This window comes from Rhineura floridana, chromosome 16 (genome assembly GCF_030035675.1).
Source record: "Rhineura floridana isolate rRhiFlo1 chromosome 16, rRhiFlo1.hap2, whole genome shotgun sequence".
Classification (NCBI taxonomy): Eukaryota; Metazoa; Chordata; class Lepidosauria; order Squamata; family Rhineuridae; genus Rhineura; species Rhineura floridana.
This window is the reverse complement of record NC_084495.1, coordinates 16,330,253-16,358,096: the sequence shown is the minus strand read 5'-3', so window position 1 is coordinate 16,358,096 and position 27,844 is coordinate 16,330,253. Positions and strand designations below refer to the sequence as shown.

At 43.6% G+C, this 27,844-nt stretch overlaps 1 protein-coding gene across 3 annotated transcripts in view; it reads right to left on the bottom strand.

The window, feature by feature from the left end:
- The window catches only part of SH3BGRL (SH3 domain binding glutamate rich protein like), a 59,074-nt gene that overhangs the window by 30,909 nt on the left and 321 nt on the right, over positions 1-27,844 (bottom strand). Inside the window, exon 1 of one of the 3 annotated variants that reach the window (XM_061598223.1) lies at positions 9,999-10,334. The exons of 1 other annotated variant lie outside the window; for it this stretch is intronic. In XM_061598223.1, the coding sequence (XP_061454207.1) occupies positions 9,999-10,277 (279 nt within the window). In that variant the 5' untranslated portion in view covers positions 10,278-10,334. Of the gene's footprint in view, positions 1-2,783; positions 3,107-9,998; positions 10,335-27,844 lie in introns of those variants that run through there. One more of the 3 variants, XM_061598225.1, reaches the window with a different exon arrangement.

Below are 27,844 nucleotides of genomic sequence, written 5' to 3'. Positions count from 1 at the left end.
AGCTCATGGAGGAAAAGGAAGGGAAGGGGAAGAGCCTGGATCCTTGGTGCAATATCCAGGGCTCTGGGTGAAGGGTCTGAGCAACTGGGTGAGTTGGGCTGCTGAACAGGTGTGCTGGGGTTTTCTGCTGGGCCCCAAATGTCTTCCTTGAATGAAGTTCTCCCAGGGTCTACATCTGGGGGAAGGACTGTAGCTTCGTGGTATTGCTGAAAGATTGTGACAGGCCCAAGGTCACTCAGTGAGTTTCATGTCTGGCTGGAGATTCAAACCCCGGTCTCCCAGATCCTAGTCCAACACATAACACCACAGAGGGATTTGACGACATAATATCTTGGGCACTTGTACTTTTAACTCTTACCTACCTTGCATTCTGTTCGCCTACAGTTCCAGCTCTAGTGCCTGAACCTGTCTGGACCCCTTTCAGTTCTGAGGTTGCCTTTAGCACAGATGCACTGTTCCTGCTTCTACACCACAACACCCCACCCCCTTGCTTTGGTCTCAGCTCGCTCGGACCCTGATAGGAGGAACTGACGTTGGAGACAACCCTGTAGCACTTCAGACAACAGGAGGATGGGAAAATAACTGTTGCTGGTCATAGTAAACACAGTGGAGATTCTTATCCCAGTCTGTATCTGTACTAGAATTGAAGTTTGTTTTATTTAACAGGATTTATATACCACTTAATCATCGAAACGTCTGAGCAGTTGACATAAAATATACATTAAAATCACCAATGAAATTAGATGTTCAAAACAGTTGGCTTACCATCATTATTTTAAAAATAAAAACAGCAGTTATAAAAATATACATTATAAAATAAAATTGCACATTAAAATACATGTCAAATTTACATGTCTGAGTAGGCTTGCTTAAACAAAAAGCTTTTCGTTAGTGCCACCAACAAGACACCAAAGGCATCTTTGGCGTCAGGGAGTTCCAAAGTGCCACTGCTGCCACAATGAAAGATTGATTCCTTGCATGTGTGGAACAACCATTATATGGTATTTGTACAACTGTGTCTTACACAGTATATGTTTTACAGTTAATGGCTTCAGGATGTTTCATGGTAAACAATTCATAAATGCCACTCTGGGCTACTTTGGGAGGAAGGGCGGGATATAAATTGAATATATAAATGAAATGAAAAGAAAAATAAACAGTAAGGCAGATATGGATAATAGCTGGGCTTTTGTTTTTTAAAAATGAGGAGCACCCATTGCTCCTTTATCTCCAAATCTCGGTGGCAGAGCATCTGTTTTGCATGCAGAAGGTCCCAGGTTCAATTCCTGCCATCTTTAGGTAGGCCTGGAACATGCCCTCTGCCTGAAACCCCAGAGAGCCACTGCCAGTCAGTGTGGTCGATACTGAGCTAAATGGATCAATGGTCCAGCTCAGAATAAGACCGTTTCCTGTGTTCCCATGATAACTGTTGCTCCTAGAAAATACATTCATTCTGTGATGTCCATACTAGAACAGAGTCTAAAAGCTAACCTTACATGGCTACAACTGTACTTTGGCTTTTCCCTTCTCTTCTGTCCTCTCTTCCCCACCCCACCCACAAACTCCCTGAAACACTCCACCCACCTGGTTTTGTGTAACATCTTGCCTGGCAAAGAGTTCTGGAGAATCTGAAAGTTTGCCACTATTTTGTGACCTTTTAAGGAATTGCCCAACTGCGGATTTTGAAGGGTTTTTTCTTCCCTTATGGAGCAACACAGATGCGGCAGCACTCAGGGAAAAGGCTATGCTAAAACCTACTTTTACATTACTACTTTTGCACGGAGGAGCACATTCTATCACGCTAGCTGCAAGACACACTTGGAAGGGATTCCGCTCTTCCTTAAGAACTAGGCTGAAGTTTTAAGCTATGCCCTGGGTGAAAGTCCCAGGGCTGAATTCTGGCCTCTGGGATTCAATGCTATTCTTGATTCAGCTCTTCCAAGGTGAGACACAGTGAATGAAAAAAGGAAAGCAAAAGAACCTTTCGTGCTAGGATAGCATGTTTTTTTTGTGTGCATTTTTTAAAAGTTAGTTTGATACAATCGGAGCACAACCTCTTATTCTATGTATCAAAAGAAAAGTATGCTGGAGGAAGCAGCTGAGTTGTATGCAGTTGCAAAAACGCACAAGATTGCATTGCTTCCAATAACTTGACAAGAAAGTAAACCAAAAGCAGCTGGTTTTACTCCAGGGAGGCAGGGACAATCAAATGGGTCTCCCAACTGACACCGTTTTAAGTTGCACATGGATTTAACATGAGGAAGCCAGTCCTCCTTAGGGGAGCCAACACAGGCTCTGCAGAATTAAACTGGGCCTCTGTGCTGTTCAAATTTTATCCAGGCATGTTTACTCTGTGCGTTAATACAATAAAAAAATGTAAATGTACTGCCTTCAAGTCGATTCCGACTTATGGCGACCCTATGACAATGGGGCAGGAAAAAGCTACATTTTGTGGAAAGGACAAAATGGGAGGAATGAAGAACTAGGAAGAACACAGAATTAGAGATTATTCTGAAGACCTCTGGAAGGGCAGCTTTATGAACATTACTCAAAACCGCAAGTTGCCCTTTAGATTGTGATGTTTAAATTCCAAGAATTATTCTGCAGCAACAGCATGCTTATGCTGTACAAAAATTCACTTGCAGAGTGTTTGTACATTTAAAAAAGGTGCTTCAAATGATTGTTCATTATACAACACAGTATAACACAGGGTTCTTTATACAAGTTAACAGAGAAGAGCAAAGTATTTCCAAGTCACATTCAGTATATGAATTCCCTCCTACCATCCTGAAGGAGAGCCTTAAATCAAGGCTGGCCTCTTGCAATGTCCAAATATTCCAGGGTCTGGTAAACTGCTCAAAACGTTTTATGCATGTGCCTTTTTCCAGTCTTTCAGCAGAACAAATTTCACACAAGACATTTTCCAGTACTATCCAAGGAGCCTATTGCAGTTTAACAATTGCAAAACATATTCCACAGTCTATTTGTCCTCACGACAATCGTGTAAGGTCCAGCACTATTGTTGTGTGTGTGTTTTAAATTACAGATAATCAAAATGGACAGATAAATCATTTGTCCAAAGCCATCCAGCAAAACACACAGCTAAATAAGGATCTGAATCCAGGATTACATCCAAATACTTCATCTGCTCAGCTCCAAAAAAGTAATTAACTGACAGACTGGCCAATCAAGAGGTCTAAAGTTCAGTTTCTTTCACAAAAGCTGGTTTTAAGTGAAATTTAACTCACATGTCCTGCCCTGCTGACATTAATGTCTGCTTCCTGGATTAGACCAAGGTCCATCTAGTTTAGCATTCTATTTCCAAGGCATCCAGACAATTGCCTCTACAACCCCACAAGCAAATAATCACCAAATGACTATCCTCAGTTTGCCCTTTTAAAGCCACCCAAGTTGATGGTCAGTTTTACATCTTGTGGTAGCGAATTCCATGTCTTAACTATGTCCTAGAAGCATTACTTTGGTCTGTCTTAACTCTTCCATTATTCAGCTTCATTAGATGACCCAGGGGTTCCATAAAGATCCATTCTGTCTCTTATGCTATTTAACGTGTACATGAAATAGTCCAGAACTGTCATCCAGGGATTTGGAGCATGGTGTCATCAGTATGCTGATCATAGAATAATACAATAGTAGAGTTGGAAGGGCCCTATAAGGCCATTGAGTCCAACCCCCTGCTCAATGCAGGAATCCAAATCAAAGCATTCCTGACAGATGGCTGTCCAGCTGCCTCTTGAATGCCTCCAGTGTCGGAGAGCCCACCACCTCTCTAGGTAATTGGTTCCATTGTCGTATGGCTCCAACAGTTAGGAAGGTTTTCCTGATGTCCAGTGGCTTCCTGCAACTTGAGCCCATTATTCCGTGCCCTGCACTCTGGGACGATCGAGAAGAGATCCCGGCCCTCCTCTGTGTCACAACCTTTCACGTACTTGAAGAGTGCTATCATATCTCCCCTCAGTCTCCTCTTCTCCGGGCTAAACATGCCCAGTTCTTTCAGTCTCTCCTCATAGGGCTTTGTTTCCAGTCCCCTGATCATCCTTGTTGCCCTCTTCTGAACCCGTTCCAGTTTGTCTGCATCCTTCTTGAAGTGCGGAGACCAGAACTGGACACAGTACTCAAGATGAGGCCTAACCAGTGCTGAATAAAGGGGAACTGATACTTCATTCAATTTGGCAACTATACTTCTCTTAATGCAGCCTAATGTAGCATTTGCCTTTTTTGCAGCCACATTGCACTGTTGGCTCATGTTCAGCTTGTGATCAACAACAATTCCAAGATCCTTCTCACATGTCATATTGCTGAGCCAAGTATTCCCCATCTTACAACTGTGCATTTGGTTTCTTTTTCCTAAGTGCAGAACTTTTCATTTATCCCTGTTGAATTTCATTCTGTTGTTTTCAGCCCAATGCTCCAGCCTATCAAGGCCCTTTGAATTTTGTTTCTGTCTTCCACGGTATTAGCTGTGCCCCCTAATTTTGTATCATCTGCAAATTTGATAAGCATGCTCTGTATCTCCTCATCCAAGTCATTAATAAAAATGTTGAATGACATCCAGCTCTCTCATTCCACTCCATCGGAATCAGGAGAGGCTGTGAAGGTGTTAGACAGGTGTCTGGAGACAGCAATGGGCTGGATAGGGCCAATAAACTGAGGTTGAATCCTGCTAAGACAGAAATGCTATGGGTGGGTGGCTCCTGCGTCCAGGAATTAGGTATATTACTTGTTCTGGGAGGGGCTGTACTCTTTAATAAGTTACTTATTAAAATTACTGATTCATAAGAGAACCTGTTCTCTTATCCCATAACTGCTAAGCTTGTCAGGAGTCCTTGGTGTCGTGTTTTATTGAAAGCTTTTTGAAAGTAAGTATTGTTGTCTGGATCACCTCTATCTATATGCTTATTGACACTCTCCAAGAAATTTTATTTATTTATTTAAAATATTTCTATCCTGCCCTTCCACCCTATAATAGGGCACTTGGGATGGCTTCCAAAAGTAAAATCAAACTCGTACATAATAAAATTGTAAACAATAAAATCACAAAAACATTAAAATAAAAAATCTAAAAGGTTAGTTAGATGTGTCTTACATATGCAGAAGCCAAGCTGGTTCTTTGCCTGGTAATTCTTTCTTTTTTTAATAAATCTTTTCACCAGTTTTCCTGGAACAAATGTTCAGCTAACTGGCTTGTAATTTCCCAAATACTTGTGGTTCCCAAATTAAAAATTGGTTTAACATTGACCACTTTCCAACCCTCGTGCATGGACGCTGATCATAGGGGCAAGTTACAGATTTTAGTTAGAATTTCACATTTGAGTGAAATTGAATCTTGGATGCATTCAAGGTTTCTTGACCCTTTTCCATGCTAGCTGGGGCTGACGAGAGTTCGCGTCCATGTCGGAAGGCCAACACAGAGGTTCCTTTTTAATCTCATATCCAACAATTGCTGTTAGATTTATCTGTCAGTGATACTAGTGACTGTCACCAAATCTTGGCTGCAGACTAGTAGCTGAAGTACAGGGGTGCACCATTACTATAAATACAAAGGTTACCCAGTGAAATAATATAGGCAGGATGAGGACATAAAACACCAGTGGGACCTGCAACAAAATGTTGCAGTGTATTGCTGCTAGCTAAAAGGGTGCCAGTCAGCTTGAAACAGGATCCTTGCAATGCTGTTCAGGCCTTGTGGTGAAAAGGAACCTTTTTTTCCCTCCTTTTCTCTCTGCTCACCGGCCACTTCCTCCCTAGTTACCTGGGAGTAAGTCCCATTGAAACCAATGGAGCTTGCTTTTGAGTAGACATGCATTGGGTTGCAGCCTAAGTCCGGAGTTTCCCTACCCAGCAATACTGCGAATTGTTCTGGGAAGGGAAACTCCAGATTTAGTTAGGAGAAAAGCGGAGAGGGCAACGGTTGACAGGTATGGATGAGCCTATAGAGTGCTCAGGGTTGGAGCTGGCTGCCACTCCTGAAAAGGAGCACTTTATTGATCTATTGGGGCAGGGGGAATGTCTCTGTTGAGTGGGAAAGAGAAGAGATATCCTTATTCCTTTCCTACCTCCTGAAATATCCCTATATAGTGTGGAGGGGTGGGGGGAGAGCATTCTTTTAGCCACGCAGCACACATATCTCCCACCACCACCACACACACACTGGATACATACTATCAGCTGCTATAGGGGCTTGTGACCAGAGCAATTCCCCCTTCCTTCCCACACCTCCTCAAATGACACCTTGATATTTCATACATCCTGACAGTTCAGATGACCTGTGCTGGGCTGCTCTGACAGGTTTAAAACACTTCTATTTCTTTTAGATTCACACATCTGTATAATTCTGCATACGTAGGGAGTCCCCAGAGCATTTTTTTTTAATCCTTTATTTTTGGCAGGCCTCTTTTTGCTTGTAAACCAATAGGCATTCAGCCACCTGACTTCACTATTTGAAAGGTCAAGGACTCTGCACATCTGCAAAAGGCAAGGAGTCTTAGGAAAAGCGCAACAAGAATTTGTTTCCTTTTGGATGGGAATACATTACAGACTTATGATATTGTTGTAAACCAAAAGTATTACAAGGAGAGCATAGTGGAAGCAAGCAGGCTCCTAATGCAGCAGTAAAACCACTAAAAAAATGGCATTTCAATACCTGTCACTGGGATGAGAGTATCTGTCAATTTCAGTTCTCTCATTTTTCCAATCTGAAATTCATTTCAGCAGGAATTTCATCTGTAGTTAGATGAAGTGCTATGTGCTGCTATTTATTTATTTATTGTATTTGTATACCGCCCCATAGCCGAAGCTCTCTGTACAGTAACTAAAAACATTAAACGGGGCTGGCGGTTTTAATTGTTTTGCTTTTCTATAATGATTGATGTATAGTGCTTTAAGAAATGACTTGTTTTGCTTTTGTTTAATCTGTTATGTTTAAAAACAAGGTTGAATTTATGTACTTATTTTTTACTTGATTTTTATTATTTTCTTCTTGAAGGCTAGAGGATATTTTGTTCAGCCTATTATGTTGTGAATTCTTCTTGTATTTTTGTAGTTGATTTTTATGTGCAATTGTTTATACTAAATGTTGATACTAAAGGGGATGCTCTGCTCAGTTATTAGTTTTGTTTTATAGACAGTAGGGGGGTTTTGTATTTGCTGTTTAAGTTATTTTAATTTATGTTGTAAACCACTTAGAGCTTCGTTTAAATATGAGCTGTATATAAATTGTCCAAATAAATAAATTTGCATTGATTGAAAAAAATCTTCATGAAAATTCTCCAGCATTTTAGTGTGAATTTCTCTTAATAAATACACTTTTGTATGCAGTTTTGACTAATGTACACATTTTTGCAAGCAATTTCTCTTAACAGAATGCATTGTTGTGTGTTATTTTCACGAATATATTCATTTTTATGCACATTTTCTCCAACATATGCATTTTTGCAACTTTTTTTTGGTTGGAGAACTGCATTGCAAAATTTGGATAAGAGCAAATTTTGAAGAGTGGCTGGGGTTTTTTGTTCTCATATTGTTTCGGAAAGTGCGAATTTGATAAATTTGGCTTTAAATACAATCTGAATCAAATTTCTCCCCCATCCCTGCCTGTTTCTCTCACATACACCCTTTTCCTACTGCTTCCAGTCCAGCTAAATCCTATTCCAAAAAATCCTAGTTCTCCGTTTGAACCTGTGAGTCTCCAAATTCACACTGGGAAAGTGACATCAAATTGCCCCTCCATCAACTGAGCGCTGTTTTTCATAGGTCAGAGCGAGACAGATTCCAAGTCATCAAAAATACATTCCCAGTTGTCAAGGAATGTTAATATTCTCTCATCAAACTGCTGGTCCAGTGTAGGATTATAAGTGTTGGACTAGGCTCTGGGAAACTAGGGTTCAAATCCCCATTCAGACATGAAGCTCACTGGGTGACCTTGGCCCAGTTACAATCTTTCAGCTTAATCTACCTCTCAGCATTGTTAGTTGGATAAAATGGGGAGGGGGGAGCTCATCAGAGGAAAGGTGGGATAAAAATGCAACAATAAATAAAATAATAAAATAGATACTTTAGGCAAAACTTTAGGGATAGACCCATTCACAGCAAAACTCATATAATATCAATTGTGAAAGACTCTAGCAATGTGTTACAATTCTGGAATGCTTAAGCACAGATGTGGATCTTCAGGGTGCATTGAGACCATCATCAGTCACAGTGCTAAAGATGTATTTCCTTTCACATAGCAGACAATTGTCTTTTTAGTCTTGGGGAAAATGCCAGAAGCACCGCTTCTGTTTAGGTTCTCTAATTGAAAAGAGAAGTCTTCCCATCTTCATAGAGTAACTGCAGGGCTTGAAGAGCATAATGAATACCATAGATTAAGGAGGACACAGTTTGTTCTCAAGATGACCGAGCAACGTTGGGTTCAGGCCTGCAGAAATTTCAGGTGCCTAAAAATTTGTGTGCCAACTTCTAGTGCATGGACCCCATGCACAGGGAGACTTCAAGCAAGCCATCCTTTGACACCCACTAGATGCGTTCAGAAGTGTCAAAGTCCACTGGCATGACTGCTGGCAGAAGCTGTTTATTTAAACCCGTTTTCATTTTATTTTATATATATAGTGTGCAGTGGTGGCTTGTGCCCATAGGGACTGGAAGGGCGGAAGGCAAGGAGGCCAACAGTAGGTGGAGCCAGAGCCAATGACAGGTAGAGCCAACTAACTCTAGTTTTGTCTCCCTCCTCCTCCCTGCTGAGGTCCACAAGGGCAGTGCTGAGACTGAGGAGGAGGAAACTGACAGGAAGGGCCACCCCCTGGAGTGGCTGTAAGCAAGAAGGCAGGTGGGGGCTGGCTGAGGGCAGACTAAGGTTGGTGGGGCAGTGCCCCATTTGCCCTAATAGATCAGCCTCCACTGAGTGGGTGCACATATAATTAATATAATATATAAGAGAAGAATAACTGTGGATGTAGAAGGTCCTAGATTCAATCACTGTCATCTCCAGGTAAGAACACAGTAAGAGTTCTACTAGGTTTCTTCAAAAGTCTACCTAGTCCAGCATCCTGTTCTCACAATGGCCAACCAGACACCTATGGGAAACCTGCAAGCAGGACCTGAATGCAATAGCACTCTCCCCAGCTGTGATTCCCATCAACTGGAATTCAGAAGCATACTGACTCTGACAGTGGAGGTAGAACATAGCCTTCGTGGCTAGTAGCAATTGATACCCTTACTTTAGATAGGGCTAGGAAAGGCTCATGCCTGCAACCCTGGAGGGCCACAATAGTAAGCGTGTAGGTACCAATGGTCTGAGCCGGTAAATCATCTCTATTCTGTTTTCCTATTTATATGTTACCCATCAACCTCAAAGGCAGTTAACAATTCAAATAACTTAAAATATAATCCATTTAAAATACAGAAACTGAAAAATAAATCAATTTAGAATATAAAATCAGAAGAACATGAACACTGGACATTAAAGCATTTAAACCCAGAGCCAGGAGGATAAAAACAGATAAGGGCAACTGAAAGCCAGGACAAGTAAAAAGGCCTTCAGTTGATGTTGAAAAAATAACAGCAAAGCCACAGAGAAGGGAGGGCATGCGAAGTGGTTCACGCAGCACGGCAAGCCAAAACTATGCAAGACCGTGCAAACATGTTGGCTTCTGGAGAGGAGCTTGCAGCCATTCCCCGTCTCCCTTTGCTGGTCCTTTCTAGTGCTGCACCACATTAAGCCAATGTTTGACTGAGTGTGCCATCTGAACCCCTGGACTCATGGTTAAGTTCTCTCTTCACTATCCATGAGCTGTAGCCACATTCTTGGCATCAACAAATCTAATGTCAAATAGGTGAGACAGTGAGATCCCCCTCCAACGTCCTAGGTGGGCCCAAGTGCCCTGGTCAGTGGTCTTATCTTCTTACTACAAAAGTTTCTGAGATTCCAAGTTGAACTGCTAACATCATGCCTGGCCTTGAAATCATGAGATCTGGAAACTTACTTTTGAGTTCCTTCTGAATTTGCATGTCACTGCTGCAGAACCCAGCACCAGGGATGCCGTTGTTCCACAGATATCGGAAAGGAAGTTATTAATAACTATCATTGGTTTCCCTCCTTGCAAAACATACATGGAAACAAAAAACAAATTTCTACGAAACAAATGGCAAAAACCACTAACTTCCGTCTGCAACACAATGCAGTGAAGCACTATCAAGTTTAAAATGTATGCCTTCCAGCTTCTTTTTAGAGCACTGAGCACCACCCAAATCATCCTAGCCATAACCCCCAATTACTGCCTTTCAGTAGGAAAAAGTCTGCCCTTTAGCAGTCTCTGAAATCAGCCAAACAATGTTTGATTTACACGCTTAAAAGTGGATTTTGTCTAGTCCAAAATAAACACCGTGGAAAACTTCCCCAATTGCTGGAGGGCAGCCGCTGAACATGGGTTATCCATTAACTGCTAAAAAAAAGTTCAGCAAAGGAATATGAGCACTGACATAGTTTGCTTTCATGTTGTTTATAACCCCATTGAGCTTTGGGGAGTTTGCCTTAATCGAGGCCGATTGAGATCACATTTTTCTTATTTTTAAAAGCCTTTGGTGTGATGGCATCTAATTCTCCACCCGTAGCCATAACATTTTAAAACAAAGGTTGGAGTTGTCGATAATGAGTAGCCATTGTGCCAACTCTGCCCGCAGAGTTGTGTGTATTCTACAACTGCACCACACAAGAACAGAAATGAGTATTAAGCACAGGGTTCAGTGGGTCAGTGATTCCCATTTTGTTTGGTTAAAAATCAAATGGCTAGTCCTCATGACTGCAAAGCTAGGCTTCAAAGCTTGTAAGCAATCCCAAGTGAAAACACTGCCTCTCCCACCCATTCCCCAAAACAACCTTTATATGGCTACAGTTAGAGGAAGTCTAGTAGGTGCTATGGGATTCATGACCACCATCCAAAACTGTCCTCCCCATAAATGGACACAGCCCACTGTGGTAGGGATGGATGAATTTCTCCATTTTGGTTTCTCTCAACGTCTCATTTTTTCAGTCTTAAGTTCAGTTCTCCACATTTCTCCATCAATTTGTCATTTTTTCTAAAGTCCTCATGAAAATTCATCTTCATTATAACGCAAATTTATCCTGATACACACACTTTTGTATGCAGTTTTGCCTGATATACACATTTTTCCAAAGCAGGTTTTCCTCGTACAATGTATTTTTATATGTTATTTTCACAAATATATGCGTTGTTATGCACACCTTCCCCTAACATACACATTATTTGGTTGGAGAACAGCATCACAAAATTCAGAAAAGTGTGGATTTTGAAGGATGCCTATGTTTCAGTTCACCTATTTTTTCAGAAAGTGTGAATTAGGTATGCCTGCATTACGATCCGAACCAAACAAAACTTCTCCCCCAACACCACAGCCTCTTTATTCTCACATGCTGTGCCCCACTCACTCTTCAGCTCCCAGACCTTCTCAGTTCCCTGGGAAGAGGGATTGCTAAACCACTCTGAGAATTGTAGCTCTTTGAGGGGAATCACGGTTTCCTAACAATTCTCAACACCCTTCACAAAATACAGTTCCCAGGATGCTTTGGGGGAAGCCATGACTGTGTAAAGTGGTATGATACTGCTTTATAGTGAAGATGGGGCCTAGACTTTTCAGGTCTAACCCTTTGATGGTTTGATGGTATAGATGTGGCCTAAACCATTCCAATGACAACTCACAATTTTATTTGGCCGGAAGGAAACTGGTTTGAAGGAGATGTATTAGTCTGTGGCTTCCAGCTCTTGACGGGCTGCTCATAGCAACAACAAGGCAGGGAAGTCAAGAGCCCAGGCCGAAATTTTTTATACAACTTGCAGAGTGTTCTGTGCACTTTGCTACAAAAAGAGAGACAATTTTCTTTAATTGACCATGAGTGACAATAGTAGCTCCCAAAGAAGCTACCACAAAGAAGATGTGGAACAATTCCTTAAATGATTTGGCAGACAAAAGAAGATGCCACCAGTTACAAGGAGAAAATAAAAACAGTAACCAATCAGCTCTTGTTTCCTTGTTCCCAGTGGTGGCTGATACTCATTCGGTCTGGTAGGGCGGAAGGCAAGGAGGCCAACAGCAGGTGGAGCCAATGAGAGGCAGAACCAATTAATTCTTATTTTATGAGGGCAACACAGAGACTACAGAGGAGGAAGCTAACAGGCAGTGCCACACCCTGGACTGGATGTAAATAAAAAGGCAAGGAGCTGGGGGCTTGCTGAGGGCAAACTGTGGTTTGTGGGGCAGTGCCCCATTTACCCTAATGGACCAGCCTCCACAGCTGGTCCCATTTTGACGGCCACCATTTTGGCTGGCATACCTATGACACAGAAAAACACACTTGGCTCTGCACCATTTGCTCACTATTGCTGCTCACCCATATGGCTGCATTCAACTAGAAATGAGCACGGTTTTGTGAGGCACTGACAGGGGTCAGGCTCCAGGCGGTCAGTTTGCGGGACAGCTGGCCAACAGCCCAAGGGGGCCAAAAGCAAGTACGTGGAAGGAAGCAGGCTCAAGTTCCAGAGCAGTAACAGTGGCTGGGAAGGATTTCGGCCAGGGCTCGCCAACCTTTTGGGGCACATTTGGAATTCTGAAGAAGTGCTGAGGGTGCCAGTCACAAAATGGCTGCCTTGGAGTGAATCTAGAAAGAGCAGGAAAAAAAGAAAGGACTAAAAAATGGTGTGAGCATGCACTCATGAAAAAATTCAAAAATCCACTTACATCAGCCACTGCCACACTCACTCACAGAGAGAAGCTGTTTGCACCTTTCCTCTGTTCAGAAGAGATGAGAGGCATCCAATGAAATGTGGGCATGCTGAAGGGGGTACGTTTAATGTAGAGTAGGCTGAGCCAGCCCAAACAGGAGCTGAGCAGGAAGAGCCTCATGTGCATTTGGGATTGATAAGATGATTTTTACAGATAAGGTACTGGTGGGCACATAGGTGACCCCTGTTCTAGGCAGCATCCTCGTACAAAAGATGAGCTTTGAGGACAACATTCTGAGATTTTATAACACTCAGTGGATGGGTTGACCTTTGGGGGTCCCTTGACATACTCAGGCAGACTGGGACTGCCACCTAAATGGCACCCTGAAATCACAGGTCTCAGTTTGCCAGGCTTGCTATGGAAACAGAGTTTTGGGGAAGGGTCAGAGCTCAGTGACAGAACATCTACTTTGCATACAGAAGGTCCCAGGTTCAATCCCCGGCATCTCCAGGTAAGGTTGAGAGAGGCCTCCAATCTGAAACCCTGCTGAAGCCACTGTCAGTCAGTGTAGACAATACTGAGCTAATGGTCCAATGGTATAAGGCAGCTTCCTACGTTCCTATGATAATGGTCCCATTTTGAGCAAAGGAATTTGATTGCTGGGAGGCCAGGTATAACACACACACACAAGACATCTTGCACATAGTGCAATGGAACTGTGAGCCCTTGATTTCATCTTTCTCCTCTTTAATAGGTCTAGGTCAGGGCTGTGCAACCTGTGAGCCTTACTGGACTACAACACCCATAATCTCTGATCATTAGCCAGGCTGACTGAGGCTGATAGAAGTGGAAATCCAACAATATCTGGAGGATCACAGGTTTCCCCACCACAAGTGTACCTTACCAAGGACTGGGACTTTCCAAACAGCCCTGAGAACTTTAGTTTGAGGGGTGCATGCATCTGGAGGAACAGCGTGAGACTATGAATATCCAGTGAAAATTACAGTTAGAATTTTCTATGAGTGCTGGAACCTGGGAAAACTTCAAAATTGAAACAGAGATTCTTGTAGTTTAGCACAGTCCTGAGTTGTGTTGTACAACTGAAATTAGGCAGATATGGAGACCTCTCAACAACTGATCTAAAAATGGCATTTTAAGGATGCTAAAAGCCTGGAATTTAACCCAGCTGTTTGTTTAAGCCTGCCAGGAAACCATCAAACATTTTAAAAGAATTATGTTTCCCCAGAGGCTAGTTGCTGTGCATTTCTGTGCTGTGCTGTGCTGTTTGTTTTTGATCAATGGATCGCCTTCAATAAAATCTTTGTATACTGACTTAACCCATGTTTATATATATTGTAACAGGCAGCAATGCTACCCAGTAGTACCGTACCACAATCTCATGATTAGCCCGCCTTTCCTGAGCTTTCCTTAAAAGTGCTTAAGACAGATTTCAACAATGCACATACGTTGTCGTTAAATGATATCACTTGCAGATCACCCAAGTTAGCACACAAATTCAAACTGAAAAGCAGCAGTGGAATGGAAAAAATAAGCAGAGATACCAAGATTCCCCCAACATTCTACCACAACATCAGAGAGTGAGATCTGAAAAGCCTACGTTTCAGAACAAAAAATGGAAATGGATTGCCTTCAAGTCGATCCCCACTTATGGTGACCCTATGAATAGGGTTTTCATGGTAAGCAGTATTCAGAGGGGGTTTACCATTGCCTCCCTCTGAGGCTAGTTCTCCCCAGCTGGCTAGGGCCTGCTCAGCTTGCCACAGCTCCACAAGCCAGCCCCTTCCTTGTCTGCAACTGCCAGCTGGGGGGCAACTGGGCTCCTTGGGACTATGCAGCTTGCCCACGGCTGCACAGGTGGCAGGGCATGTAACTCCTGATCCACTCACTGTGGGAGTGATCTTTAGCTGGCCCTTGACACCCAGGAGACACGAGCAGGGATTTGAACTCACAGACTCTGGATTCCCAGCCAGGCTCAAAGGTCCTTAACCCTTCTCCAGCAAAACCAGAGAGCTTGATTTCAGAACCAAAACACCACAACAGAAAGGCCCTGCTGTACCATATTTACAGATCTAGGGTGGATGCAACAATGACCTGTCAGGGTTCAGCTCTGCCCAAACCTTGAACCTGAGAGAGGTTCCGGGGAGCAAGACCCTCCCAGCAGATCTCCACACTGCCAAGGACCACTGTGACCAGGGCTGTGGAGTCGGAGTCGGGAGCAATTTTGGGTGGAGTCGGAGTCAATAGAAATGTACCAACTCCGACTTCCAAATAAATTTTGATTGACAAGAAGCAATTTTGGGTGGAGTTGGAGTCGGAGTCGGACAGTAGAAAAATAGAGGAGTCGGAGGTTTGGCGTACCGACTCCACAGCCCTGCCTGTGACACCATTGGATCTGGACATCCATATCGCAGGACGGGAGGTCTCCATACCAGTTGCCTGGGTTTCTGACTGGCTTTCAGGCCCACCTCATTTTCCCTAGGGCAGAGGTAAGGTCCCTTTTTGGGGCCACATTCCTTCTGGACAACCTGTGGAAGGCCATGTGTCACTGGTGGGCGGGGCCAGAGGCAAAAGCAAGTGGAGCAACAAATGTACATTTTGACTGCGTACAACAGGCTAGTTTCCACACACACTCACATACCCCTCGTTACCCTCCATCCAGCCAAACAAGAGGCATTATCAGAGTTCAAAACACTCAGGGTGCAAAGCAGGGCCAGTGACAAGTGTGGCCTGGAAAGAATTCCAAGGGGCAGAGAGAGAGGCCTTGATTGCAGTTGGCCCCCAGGCCAGACACTCTCCATCTCTGTCCTAGGGATGCAGCAGGAGCAGACAGGGCTGTGGAGTCGGAGTTGGAAGCAATTTTGGGTGTAGTCGGAGTCGGTAGAAAAATCCACCGACTCCGACTTCAAAATAAAAACTTATAATATTATAACAATATATGGTAAATATACCATATACTTATATTTTATACTTTTTTATTTTTCAGGAAAAATATTTATAATTTTGATTCACAATTTTTTTAAAATATAAATTCACAATGTCAAAGAAGCTTCCCATGAAGTCAGCTGTATTTGAGCCAGGGCTGTTGAGTTGGAGTGGGAAACAATTTTGGGTGGAGTCGGACAGTAGAAAAATAGACGAGTCGGAGTCGAAGGTTTGGCGTACCGACTCCACAGCCGTGGGAGCAGAGGAGAGCATCTCCATGACATCTCCAGAAGCTCCCCTGCCTGAAAATCTTGGATAGCTGCTGTGAGTCACTGCAGACAATACAGGAATACCTCGCATTAATGTACTCAATGGGACCAGAGTGAGTACGTAAAACGAAAATGTCCTTAAAGTGAAGCACTACCTTTTAAAACTTTTACCTCTCCTTCATGCAGAGCCTCAAAGCCCCGCACTAAAGCCTCTGCTGCTGCGCTGCTGCGCCTCTCAGCTGATCGCGATTGCGCCTCCCAGCTGATTTGCGGTGGCGCGATCGCATCTATTTCCACCCCCAGGCACCGTTAAGTGTCCATAAATGTGAAGCAAGCATATGTAAACAGGGGCATGGTGGAGTATGGAGTATGTCCGTAAAAGTGAGTGTAACTGAAGGTCCGTATAGCGGGGTATTCCTGTACTGAGCTAATATCAAACAAGATACAGCAACTGAACAATCGTTACCTCTGCTGAACATCCTTGTTTGTTGAAGAATAGTTAAGCCTCAACCTAATTAAATAATTGCTTCTGGACATGGGGGGGTGTTTCTCAAGTTCCAGTTCTGTATGCTACTGGAACACCCTGATCTCAGCCAAAGTGACCACCCATAAAGAATTAAAAAGTGTCCATACAAATGAGCAAAGTGAACTATTCCCAAGGTGAGCAATGAGGACAGCCCTGCCCAGCTGGAATATCTAACCATGTTTGCCTTTGTTCATCCAAGTGTAACCTACGTTACCCAGGATATGAGTCCAGGTGAGTGGCTAATACAGTCCTCTACAGGAAAGGCGATAGCTCAGTGGCTGAGCGTCTCTTTTGTGCATGCAGGAGGTCCCAGGTTCAAACCCCGACACTGCTAGGGATGGGCGAGAATTTTGACTCAGTCCACATTTCAAGCAGAATTTATCAAATTCGCACTTTTCAAAACATTAAGAGAACCGAAACACAGCCATCCTTCGAAATTCACATTTATTAGAATTTTGAGAAGCAGTTCGCCAACTAAACAATATTTACAAAAATGCATGAATTAGGGAAAGTGTGCATGAAAATGAATGTATGAGTGAAAGTAACAGGCAAAAAGGCATGATGGGATGAGAAATGGCTTGCAAAAAGGTGTACCTTTGTTAAAACTGCCTACAAAAATGTGTTTATTTGGATAAATTTGCACTAAAATGGTGGAGAATTTTCATGAGGATTTTTTTTTTAAAAAAATTGCAGCTTGCTGCAGAAATGTAGAGAATTGAATTAAACATTGGAAAAATGAGAAACTGAGAGAACCTAAACTGACAGAACTTTCCACCCCTAGACGTCGCCGTGTAGGACTGGGAATGTTCCCTGCATGAAACTCTGGAGAGCCACTAACAGTTTAGTGTAGAGAACTGTTCTTCAACCTTGGGCCCCCAGATGTTGCTGGACTAGAACTCCTATTATCCTTGGCCATTGGCTAAGCTGGCTGCGGTTGATGGGAATTGTAGCCCAACAACATCTGGGAACCCATGGTTGAAGAACAGTGGCGTAGACGATACTGGGCTAGATGGGCCAATGGTCTGACTTGGTATAAAGCAGCTTCCTTGGTTTCTAACTTCAGAGCCGCCCTTAAAGTACTCAGCTAGCTGAGCTCAGGAGAAGGGGAAAGCACATGGAAACTACTGCTCCAATCAGAGCCCGACTAAGAGCCAGGAAGGGATGGAGTCTCCAGCTCCTATATAAGCTCTCTGCCTGTGCTACCTCATTGTCAAAGTTAACAGCTCTCATCCAAACTCCAGCCTTCTTGATCTGAGGAAAACAGACTGCACCTGTTACCAAGCAGGAGCTTGAACCAGGTCCCAGCCCATTTGCAAGGTTCCTATAACATAAGATGGCTTCAATAAGTGTCAAGAGATGTCAGCACCTCCCAGCACCTGCTGGCTTACTCTGCCTAGCTCAATATAATAGAGTCATTGTTTAGATGTTATTAACATTCTCCTTTGCTCTCTTGTCATTAACACAACCATTTACCAAGTGGGAACTTACCATGGTGTGCATGGAACAACTTGAGCCACTGGGCTAGCCATTCCCATGGGTTCAAATTACCCCTGGGGGTGGGCAGTCTTGCACAGATAAATACACACAAGTAGTTTGGTAATTTGTATTAGCCTGCCAGCTGGTGAGGAGTTTTTTAAAAAATTAGATGGAACTACGAGGTCCCTTTGAGCCGGTCCTACCACTAGGCAGAGTGAGGCAGCCGCAGCAGGCTGCTGATTTTAAGTGTCATGAAAGGGCAGTGAATGGTTTTGGTTTTTACTTGCAGGGAGAGGCACTTGTGAGATTTTCTGATTCAGGTACCAGAAGGCTGGAGTGTCAGGCTAAGTCTAGTAAAAAAAACCCACGTTCAGATTCCAACTCAGCCACGAAGCTCACCGGCTGACCTTGAGCCAGGCATTATCTCTCAGCCTATCCTACCTCGCAGGGTTGTTGAAAGGATAAAAATGGGAGAAATGAGATGTGCTGCTTTGAACTCCTTAGATGAAAAGATGGGGTACAAATGCAATTAAAGAAATAAATACCCTGACCAGTCCTGGGTATTGTGCACCTTGACTGGTGCCAAAGTGGGGTTGCTGTTCTGCTTCAGGAAGCAGAGCATCTATGAATTGCCTGTATCATCCCATAATCTCCCAAGGGAGTAAAATGCGGTGCAGGGCCTCACCAGCTGCACATGGGAAACTGTACTCTCAATGTTGTGGCATTAGCCCTGAAGCCTGAGAGTTTGTCAAATGAGCTTTAGTACAAGATTGATCTCATTATATTTCCCACCTCTGCTTCTCAATGACAATAAAGATTATGGACTTAAGTCTGCAAATATTTATTGTTATCTTTAAAAAAGCAGCCCTTCTGGATCGAAGAAGACTCCCTTACTGTGGGAACTTTACAAGGAGTCTATAACCCTGCAGGATTAAGCCGTGCCTTGTAAAGCAATGGGAAAACAGGGAGACCACACCCAACAGTAGAAAAGCCAGTAGACCTGGCTATGCTCCCAGGCATTTTAAAGCGTTTAATGTTACAATTTTAAATCTCTTTGTTTCAGTTTATTTATTGTGATATTTTGTATTTCTGTACTTTTAATCTTTTGTACACCGCCCAGAGAGCTATTCGCTATGGGTGGTTTAAAAATGAAATAAAATAAATAAATAAATAATAAAAGGGAGGCAACAGCAATCATATTAAAAAGGTGTGACCTTGGCAGTTTGGTTTACAGAAGGGAAACCAGAATCTGTGTCAAATGCCATTACCTGAATATTTGAGGGCAGTAGCACGGTGCTAGAGCATCTGTCTTGCATGCGGATGGTCCCAGGTTCAATCGCTGGCTGGGACAGCTAGAAAAGACTCCTTGCCTCAAATCTGGGAGAGCCGCTGCCAGTCAGAGGAGATGATACTAGGCCAATGGTCTGACCCTGTGTTCCTAATTATCTACCTTTGCACCAGCTGCCAGGGGAAGCTCCGAAGCAGGGAGACACGCAGCATCTCCACATTCCAGTGTGAAACAGGGGAAAAGACCCCTCTCTGGAGGAGAGCCAGTGTGGTGTAGTGGTTAAGGCAGCGATTCCCAACGTGGGCGGTAGCGCCCCCCTGGGGGGCGTTACAGCCTTTCAGGGGGGCGTTGGCATGACTACAAACTTTATGGGGGCGTTTGGGTTCATTAGGGGGGCGTTGACATTTGGCAGTCTGATGCGACAGTTGAAGCATTTAAGTTTAATTTTATTTAATACACAAATCATTAATTTTTAAACTGTTTTGTCCCCAGTTAGAATGTATTTAATAGTCTCAATTCATGGAAATAACACTATAAATAGTGTGTGCTTTTTAGTAAAGAAATTCTGAATAGCGGCCGGTGTCATAACAAGGAATGGGGATATTAGCGAAGCCCCGGCACTAGTTGATGTTCCGATGCTGTCTTGAGGGATGTTGGAACCAATCACGAGAGAGTGTTTGATAAGCTGGGTGTATTGGTGGAGGGCGCATTCTTCCTACGGATGAGTGCCGTGTGCAAACGGGTGACACAAACAGTCAGTTATTCGCTGGTTTTCTTCAGAAATGGGACACACTCTCTACCTGTTTCTGTGATGTTTAAATGAACTTGTTTAATGAAACAATGCCGGTAAACTGAATTAGTTTGTTGTTAAGTATATTAAGTATAATAGGAAGCATTGGCATATACTTAATCTGAGGGGGGCGTTGGGCACAAAAAGATTTTGCAAAGGGGCGTTGGGTCAAAAAAGGTTGGGTAACGCTGGGTTAAGGTATTGGACTACGACCTGGGAGACCAGGGTTCGAATCCCCACCCAGCCACGAAGCTCACTGGGTGACCTTGGTCCAATCACTGCCTCTCAGCCTCATGAAAACCCTACTCATAGGGTTGCCATAAGTCGGTACTGACTTGAAGGCAGTACATTTACATTCTACCTCTCTGGAGACCTCTGTACACACCAGAGGACTTTGGAGAGGAGTGGGTTTCTCTCTCTCTCTCCCTCTCTCCCCCTCCCTCTCTCTTTTTAGACTGAGCTCTTGCAAAAAAAGAGAAGCGGTTCAAGTCTATCTAGAGAAGCAGCGAAAGCAACAAATCCCACAAAGGAAATTTTGAGAGAGAAGGGTTTTGCACTCTGGATGCAGAGCAAGTGCTGCCCCTACAGCCAACTGAATGTGTGGACCCTTCTGGGAAGCTTCCCACACAAAGAACCTCAATTTATCATGCAATAAAAAGCCACCCAAAATATTATTGATTCACCAAGAATTTCCAAATGGCAACTGAAGGAATCAATGTCTTGGGGTTGGGCCTCAAATGGTTTCATTATTGGTGTTATGCACATGCCACCATAGCTATGCATGATGCTTTAGCACAAGGATGGCCAACCTGTAGCCCTCCATACGTTGCTGGATTACAACTCTCATCTAGGGATGGGCAAATCTGACCATTAGGCTTCTCTCCGTGTCTCATTTTTCCATGCTTAGTTCTCCACATTTCTGCATTAGTTTGCAATTAAAAAAAAAAGCCCTGATGAAGATTCATCAGCATTTTAGTGCAAATTTATCCTAATATATACACACTGGTATGCAGGTTTGCCTGATACACAAGTTTTTCCAGGCAATTTTCCCTAGCATAATGCAGTCTAATACGTTACATTCACTGCTATGTGCGTTTTTACACACTTTAGGATACGAATTTTGGAAGCATTACTTGGCTGGTGAACTGCATTAAAAAACTCGGAAAAGTGTGCATTTCTAAGATGGCTATGTTTCTGTCCATGTATTGTTTCGGAAAGTACGAATAAGTTAGGTTTACCTTTATGTGCAAATTTCTACCCATCCCTACAAGTCCGCTCATCCCTGACCATTGGCCAGGGCTGATGGGAATTCGGCACATAGGAAGGTGCCTTATACTGAGTCAGGCCAATGGTCCATCTAGCTCAACACTGTACACTGATTGGTAGAGGATCTCCAGGGTTTCAGACAGAGGAAATTCCTAGTCCTACCTGGAAATACCACTGAACCTGGGACCTTTTGCATGCACAGCAGACACTCTACCACTGAGCTACATCCCTTCCCCTATTAGATTCCAACAACCTTCTGTACTCAGGGAGGAGAATACCCAGAAAGACACAGAAGCCTCTCGTTCCTCCCTTTCTGCCTGGCCTGCAACCATTTTTGAGATCCAGAGTTAGCAATAATTGCCACCAAATGGGCCCACACCATCAGCTCCTTCTCATGACAAGCTACTCCTTAATTACATCCTCTGCTTGAAAGCATGCATCAGCTGCGCTTATAGCAATACCTGTTACAACGGCCTACTCCAAAACACCCACAGCAGCTGCCATGATACAGATCTGCTTTTGCTGTGCATTCCACATTCACGTCACTGCATGCAGCCATTGTAGGGGACAGTCAGGTGCCTTTTAGGTGTTCTCCCAACCGCATGGGAGCAGGTTATTCAGGAGCAGTTCTTGTGCCGCTGGGAGAATGTTTAATGAACAAAAAGAGCCCTTCTAGATCAAAACAAAGACCTATCTAGTCCTGAATCCTTTTCTCGCAGTGTCCAACCAGATGCCCATGGGAAGCCCTTAAGCAGGAACTGAGTGCAACAGTCCTCATCACACTTGTGGTTCCCAGCAACTGGTATTCATTCAGAGGCAAAATATAGCCATCGTGGTTATTGATAGCCTTCATTTCCACGAGTTTGTCTAATCCTTTGTTAAAGCCCTCCAAGTCTGTGGCTGATTGAGCGACTCTTTCACATCAAAATCAGTGCATGCACACAGAGATATCAATTCTCTAAGTAAGATCTATACAATCAGCTTCCATTGTTTAAGTGTCCCAAGCACCTAGGCAGGAGCTGTTCTCAGATTAAAAGGTTCCAAACCACTGTGTGATGGGCTTCTTTAGAAGAAGATAGGTCCTGCTACTGGGTCAACATCTGCAGTTATGATGCGAGAATAAAGCAATTATCCAAATCCACCTCAGAAGTGCCACACATACCTTTCCCACACATCCAACAGTGCACACTTACTTTGGCAGCCACTGTGCAATATAATCCACATAGAATTGGAATGCCTGAAAGGTTCCAGTGTATAATGAATTCCTTTATAGGTTCCTGCTGCAGAAAGGCTGCAGATCAGTTTTTGCTGGAAAGGGCAATGGCCTCGTTCACATGCCACTTTAAACCACAGTTAAACTTCATAGGATGAAAACCGTGCATGCACTGCTCCTTGTGACAGCTAAGCTATGGTTTGGCTCAGCATTAAGTTCAAACACAGGTTCATGGGCTTGTTTCTCTCCAAACAAACCACGAGCAATAACCAAGGTTTGTTCTTGGCTGACCACTCATGGTTTGTTTTGGGGGAACAATCCATGAGGCTGTGTTTGGACTTAACACTGAGCCAAACCATGCCTTGACTCCTGGTAGCACAGCAGCAGGAGAGAAGTGAACGTGCCCACAATTTCAGGTCTGTGTACCAACATGCTGCACATTCACCTTTAAACCACAGTTTAACTATGGTTTAAAGTGATGTGTGGACAAAGTTTCCCACAGCCAATCTACTTGTGAGTAAGCACGCTCTCACCAACAAGAAACTGGTGCTGCTTTTGCAGAGTATGCATAGGGATGCTTTTTCAGATTTTAAGTGGGGAGTAGCAAACAGTAATGACAACAGAAGATTTATGCAACTTTACAGTTGACAATGAGGACACTGAACTTGTCAAGGATTATCAATACCTCGGCACAGTCATTAACCAAAATGGAGACAATAGTCAAGAAGTCAGAAGAAGGCTAGGACTGGGGAGGGTAGCTGTGAGAGAACTAGAAAAGGTCCTCAAATGTAAAGCCGTATCACTGAACACGAAAGTCAGGATCATTCAGACCATGGAATTTCCAATCTCTATGTATGGATGTGAAAGTTGGACAGTGAAAAAAGCGGATAAAAGAAAAATCAACTCATTTGAAATGTGGTGTTGGAGGAGAGCTTTGCGGATACCATGGACTGCAAAAAAGACAAATAATTGGGTGTTAGGACAAATTAAACCAGAACTGTCACTAGAAGCTAAAATGATGAAACTGAGGTTATCATACTTTGGACACATCATGAGAAGACATGATTCATTAGAAAAGATAATAATGCTGGGAAAAACAGAAGGAAGTAGAAAAAGAGGAAGGCCAAACAAGAGATGGGTTGATTCCATAAAGGACGCCACAGACCTGCACTTACAAGATCTGGTGGTTCATGACAGATGCTATTGGAGGTCGCTGATTCATAGGGTCGCCATAAGTCGTATTCGACTTGGAGGCACATAACAACAAAGGAAACATATATCAGGAGGGGGCGCACAAGATGAATCCCAGTAAGTTTAAAGGCCTACTGTCAGATACATTCTGAAATTAAAATACAGTGCCACCTTTTGAATTTAAGGATGTCTGTTCTAATTACTTTGCAGTTCTCATAATAATGCCACCAGGGGTGGCTAACCTGTGGCCCTCCAGATGTTGCTAAGCTACAACTCCGGTCAACTCCAGCCAACATAGCCAATGGTCAAGCTTTATTGGAACTGTCATCCAACAACATCTGGAGAGCCACAGGTTCCCAATGCAAGAACTACAGCAAAAAAGGTCAGCATACCCAGGACAAGGCCTGCTCCCTCAGCCTGCGGAATTAATGAGTGGACCAAAGAAAAAGGAACTTATAAACAGGATAATCACAGGTGCCTCCTGCCTTCTAACCCCTGCCTCAACAGCAGATCAGGTGCTTACCATAACAGGGAGAGTCAGATCTGGGAAATCACAGGAAGCTGCCTTTATACAAGGTCAAATTATTTGTCCATTCAGCCCACTATTGTCCACCCTAATTGGCAGCATCTCTCTAGATTTTCTGGCAGAGGTCATTTGTCTGGGTCTTCTCTATAGCAGGCTGGGCTTCCCTGGTGGACCCCCAGCTGAGCTAGCAGGGTTCCAGCTCTGCCGCAGCTGAGCTGGAGCGAGAGGCTTATGCTGGCAGACCACGGCAGAGCAGGAACCCTTCTGGCTCCATCAGGGGTCCACCACATCCAACTCCCCTCAACCTGGCATAAATATGAGTTGGCCTGTGCCCTAGGTTATGTTTAGATTGATTTAAAATTTGAGTCTTTTTTATAATATTTTGTGGTGTTATTTACTGACACTTTTTCATTATTAGGTTCTGAATTGTGCGAGTGTGTGTATGTTTATATACACACATACATACATACATGACATTGTATTATTCTTGTTATGGAAGCCGCTTTGGTGATGAAAAGCGGCATACAAATATACTAAATAAATAAAATATACTAAAGAAATAAAATACATCACCTAATCCCTTTAACTGGAGATGCCAAGAGTTCAACCCAGGACCTACTGCACCAAGCTACAATTCCTCCTGCTAGGAGGCAGTGAGGGGGAGGAATCGTTCTTCAAACGTAACCTTAGACCAGACAGTTCAAAGTGGAATGCTTCTTCCTTCACCAGTGTATGTGGGCTAAAAAGCCAAAGTATTTTAATACAGTCACACAAATCTCGTATGCCGTGGTTGGAGGTGCATTCTTTCAAAACAAGACTCAAAACACACTCATGCACAGCCCACTGATTGTGTGGGTTGTTCTTGCCCACGCAGACTATAATTCTGCACAGCAGCCCTGTAGGTTGTTGGCTCCATGGTGGAAAGGCCAGTACTCTCGATTCCAAATCCAGCACGTCCAAGTTCAAATCTCAGTGGATCTGTTTGATTGGACCATTACTCAGTGACAGTCCCAAATTCAATCCCCAGCTTCTCTTGTTTGAAAAGGTCACTGGCAGGCAGTCTGGAAAGCACCTCAGTCCCAAGCCTTGATCATCATAATCATCTAGTAATAATCTCAGTTCTCCAAGCACCATTCCTTATAGAGCCAAAATGGCACAAGTGGGAGGTATCAGCAGATTCAGGGAACCCCATGGTACACAGAAGTACCTTTATAAAGTAAAAAAAAGTGTGGCGGCGGGGACCTAAACACAGCCTATGGAAGATTGAACATACGCAAGAGCCATGGGCTGCTTGAGGAAGGGGAGATGCAGGAAACTGGTGCAATGGAGTCTCCTAAGAAGGAGCACTCCATACTGCAACATTTTGTTGCAGGTTCCACTTATTTGTATTGCATTTGTATTCAGGTTGTTCCTGTGGTTGTTGTTAATGTTATTATTAATCATCATCATCATCACCACATTTGTATTCCACCCTTCCTTCATAGCACAAAGGGGGCACATACGGAGTTTCCCTACTTTTTGCTCCTAACAACATTGTGTGATAGGATGAGTGAGAGTCAGAGACTAGCTGCTCAAGCTTGATGGCCACGCAGGACCTAGCACCAAGGTCTGCCATGTCCAATACTTCATCCAAACTAAGCCACAGGGGTTACACTTGATTTACTCACTGGCTTATAGCCAACCGTCAGGCGCCTGCCATAGCTCTATTTTGGAAGTTACACAGGCCTGCATCTGGAGAGTACAAAGATGAGAGACTGCTAGGAACTCCATCTATGCCCTTCTGAGCTCTTTGGAGGGAGAGCATGCATAAATGCAAAAAAAGGAAGAAGACTGTGGAACTAGATGTTGAAAGGTAAAGCAAAACAAAACACAAAACACAAAAGCAACACGGGAAAGATTAATGCTTAATTTCTAAACCGGGGGGGGGGGGAATAGAATCTTTGCAGTTCAAACAGCTGCCTTGAGGGCCTTTGGGGCAAAAGACTGGATAGAAATAATAATAATAATAATAATAATAATAATAATAAATGATGTATATCCTTTCCTTCCTCCCATGGGAGCCCAGAACAGACCCATTGAACTTAATGGACCAACTTGTTTATTGATTTCAATGGATCTACTCTGCTCAAACTTAAGAGAAAGGCACTCTGCACATCCTCGGATGCACGTTGTACCTTCATACATTCCAGGCAAATAGGTTTGGAGACTGAGATCTGGCACAGATTAAGTCCACCTGTCCAGTGAAAGCACACAAAATGTAACTTGCTGCCCAAACCACTCGCCCAACGCAGAAGAAGTCTAAACCTAAGGTTGCAGTAACAGTTATCTCAAATAGTTGGGGGGGTGTTAATATTATTATCTATTACATTTATATCCCACTCTCAGAAGGAGCCCAGGGCAGCAAACAACAAAACACTAAAAACATCTATAAAGAGTATTAAAAACAAGGAATCTTTTAAAAAATTCTAAAAAAGTATTAAAAAATATCTTACAAATAATTCCAATACAGATACAGACCAGGATAAGGTCTCTACTTAAAAAGTTTGTTGAAAGAGGAAAGTCTTCAGCAGGTGCAGAAAAGACAGTGCCTGTTTAATAGGGGGAGGAAATTCCAAAGGGTAGGTGCCACTACACTAAAGGCCCGATTCCTCTATTGGGTGGAACGAACCTCTTGATGAGATGGTATCTGCAGGAGGCTTTCACCTGCAGAACACAGTGATCGATTGGGTATATAAGGGGTAAGACCATCTTTCATGTATCCTGGTCCCAAGCTATACAGGACTTTGTACACCAAAACCATCATCTTGAACTTAGCCTAGTAAATGAATCTCCCTTCCCCAAGGATAATTGCAAAAGAAAAGAAAAATCCAGGACCCAAGAGCTCAATCCAGTGTGTGCTTCATTAGATGCACATCCTATTAAAGTCAGTGGGAAGTTGAGTTCCAGAGGAAGAGCCTTTTGTTGTTTTGGCACCTACAGCTACACTTCTAGGCTCATTTCCCAGGGAGTAAGACCAACCAGAGGACTGATTTCCAAAGTGGACATGTCTAGGATCGCACTGGAACAGTTCTGTGGCAGCTAAAGAGATAAACTGCAGCCCAACCCTTTGCATGTTTACTCAGAAGTCCACCCCAAAGTGTTCAGTGGGAAATTGCTCCCAGGTAATCACACACAGGGCTTGCAGCTGGCATCAACGTCCTTGGACTAGAAGTTCGTGGGACGCAAAAGTTGAGGCTGGAAGTCCTCTGGCGTGTTTACAAGGGGGGAAGTCGTACTGAACTGGGGCTTGCCTCAGAGTAAACATGCTTAAGATTGCACTTGGAAACATGGAAGCCTTGAGGGTGCCACATCAATGTGTGTGGCTGGCCCGCCCCACGCCCCAAGAGCACATAGCATTGCCGCTCAAACGCTGCTAAAGCTGGTCTCAAATTGCACACCGCAATCGGCAGCGTCCTTCACCTCCTATTTTTATTGTCGTCTTGAAAGGCTCCCACAAGAAAATATTGATATATGTCGGGAAATGCCTTGAATATGAAAGATTGCAATGGGGGAGGGGAGAGAAGGGGAGGGGAAGGCGAGAGGCTGCTGTTGCAACTTTCCTCC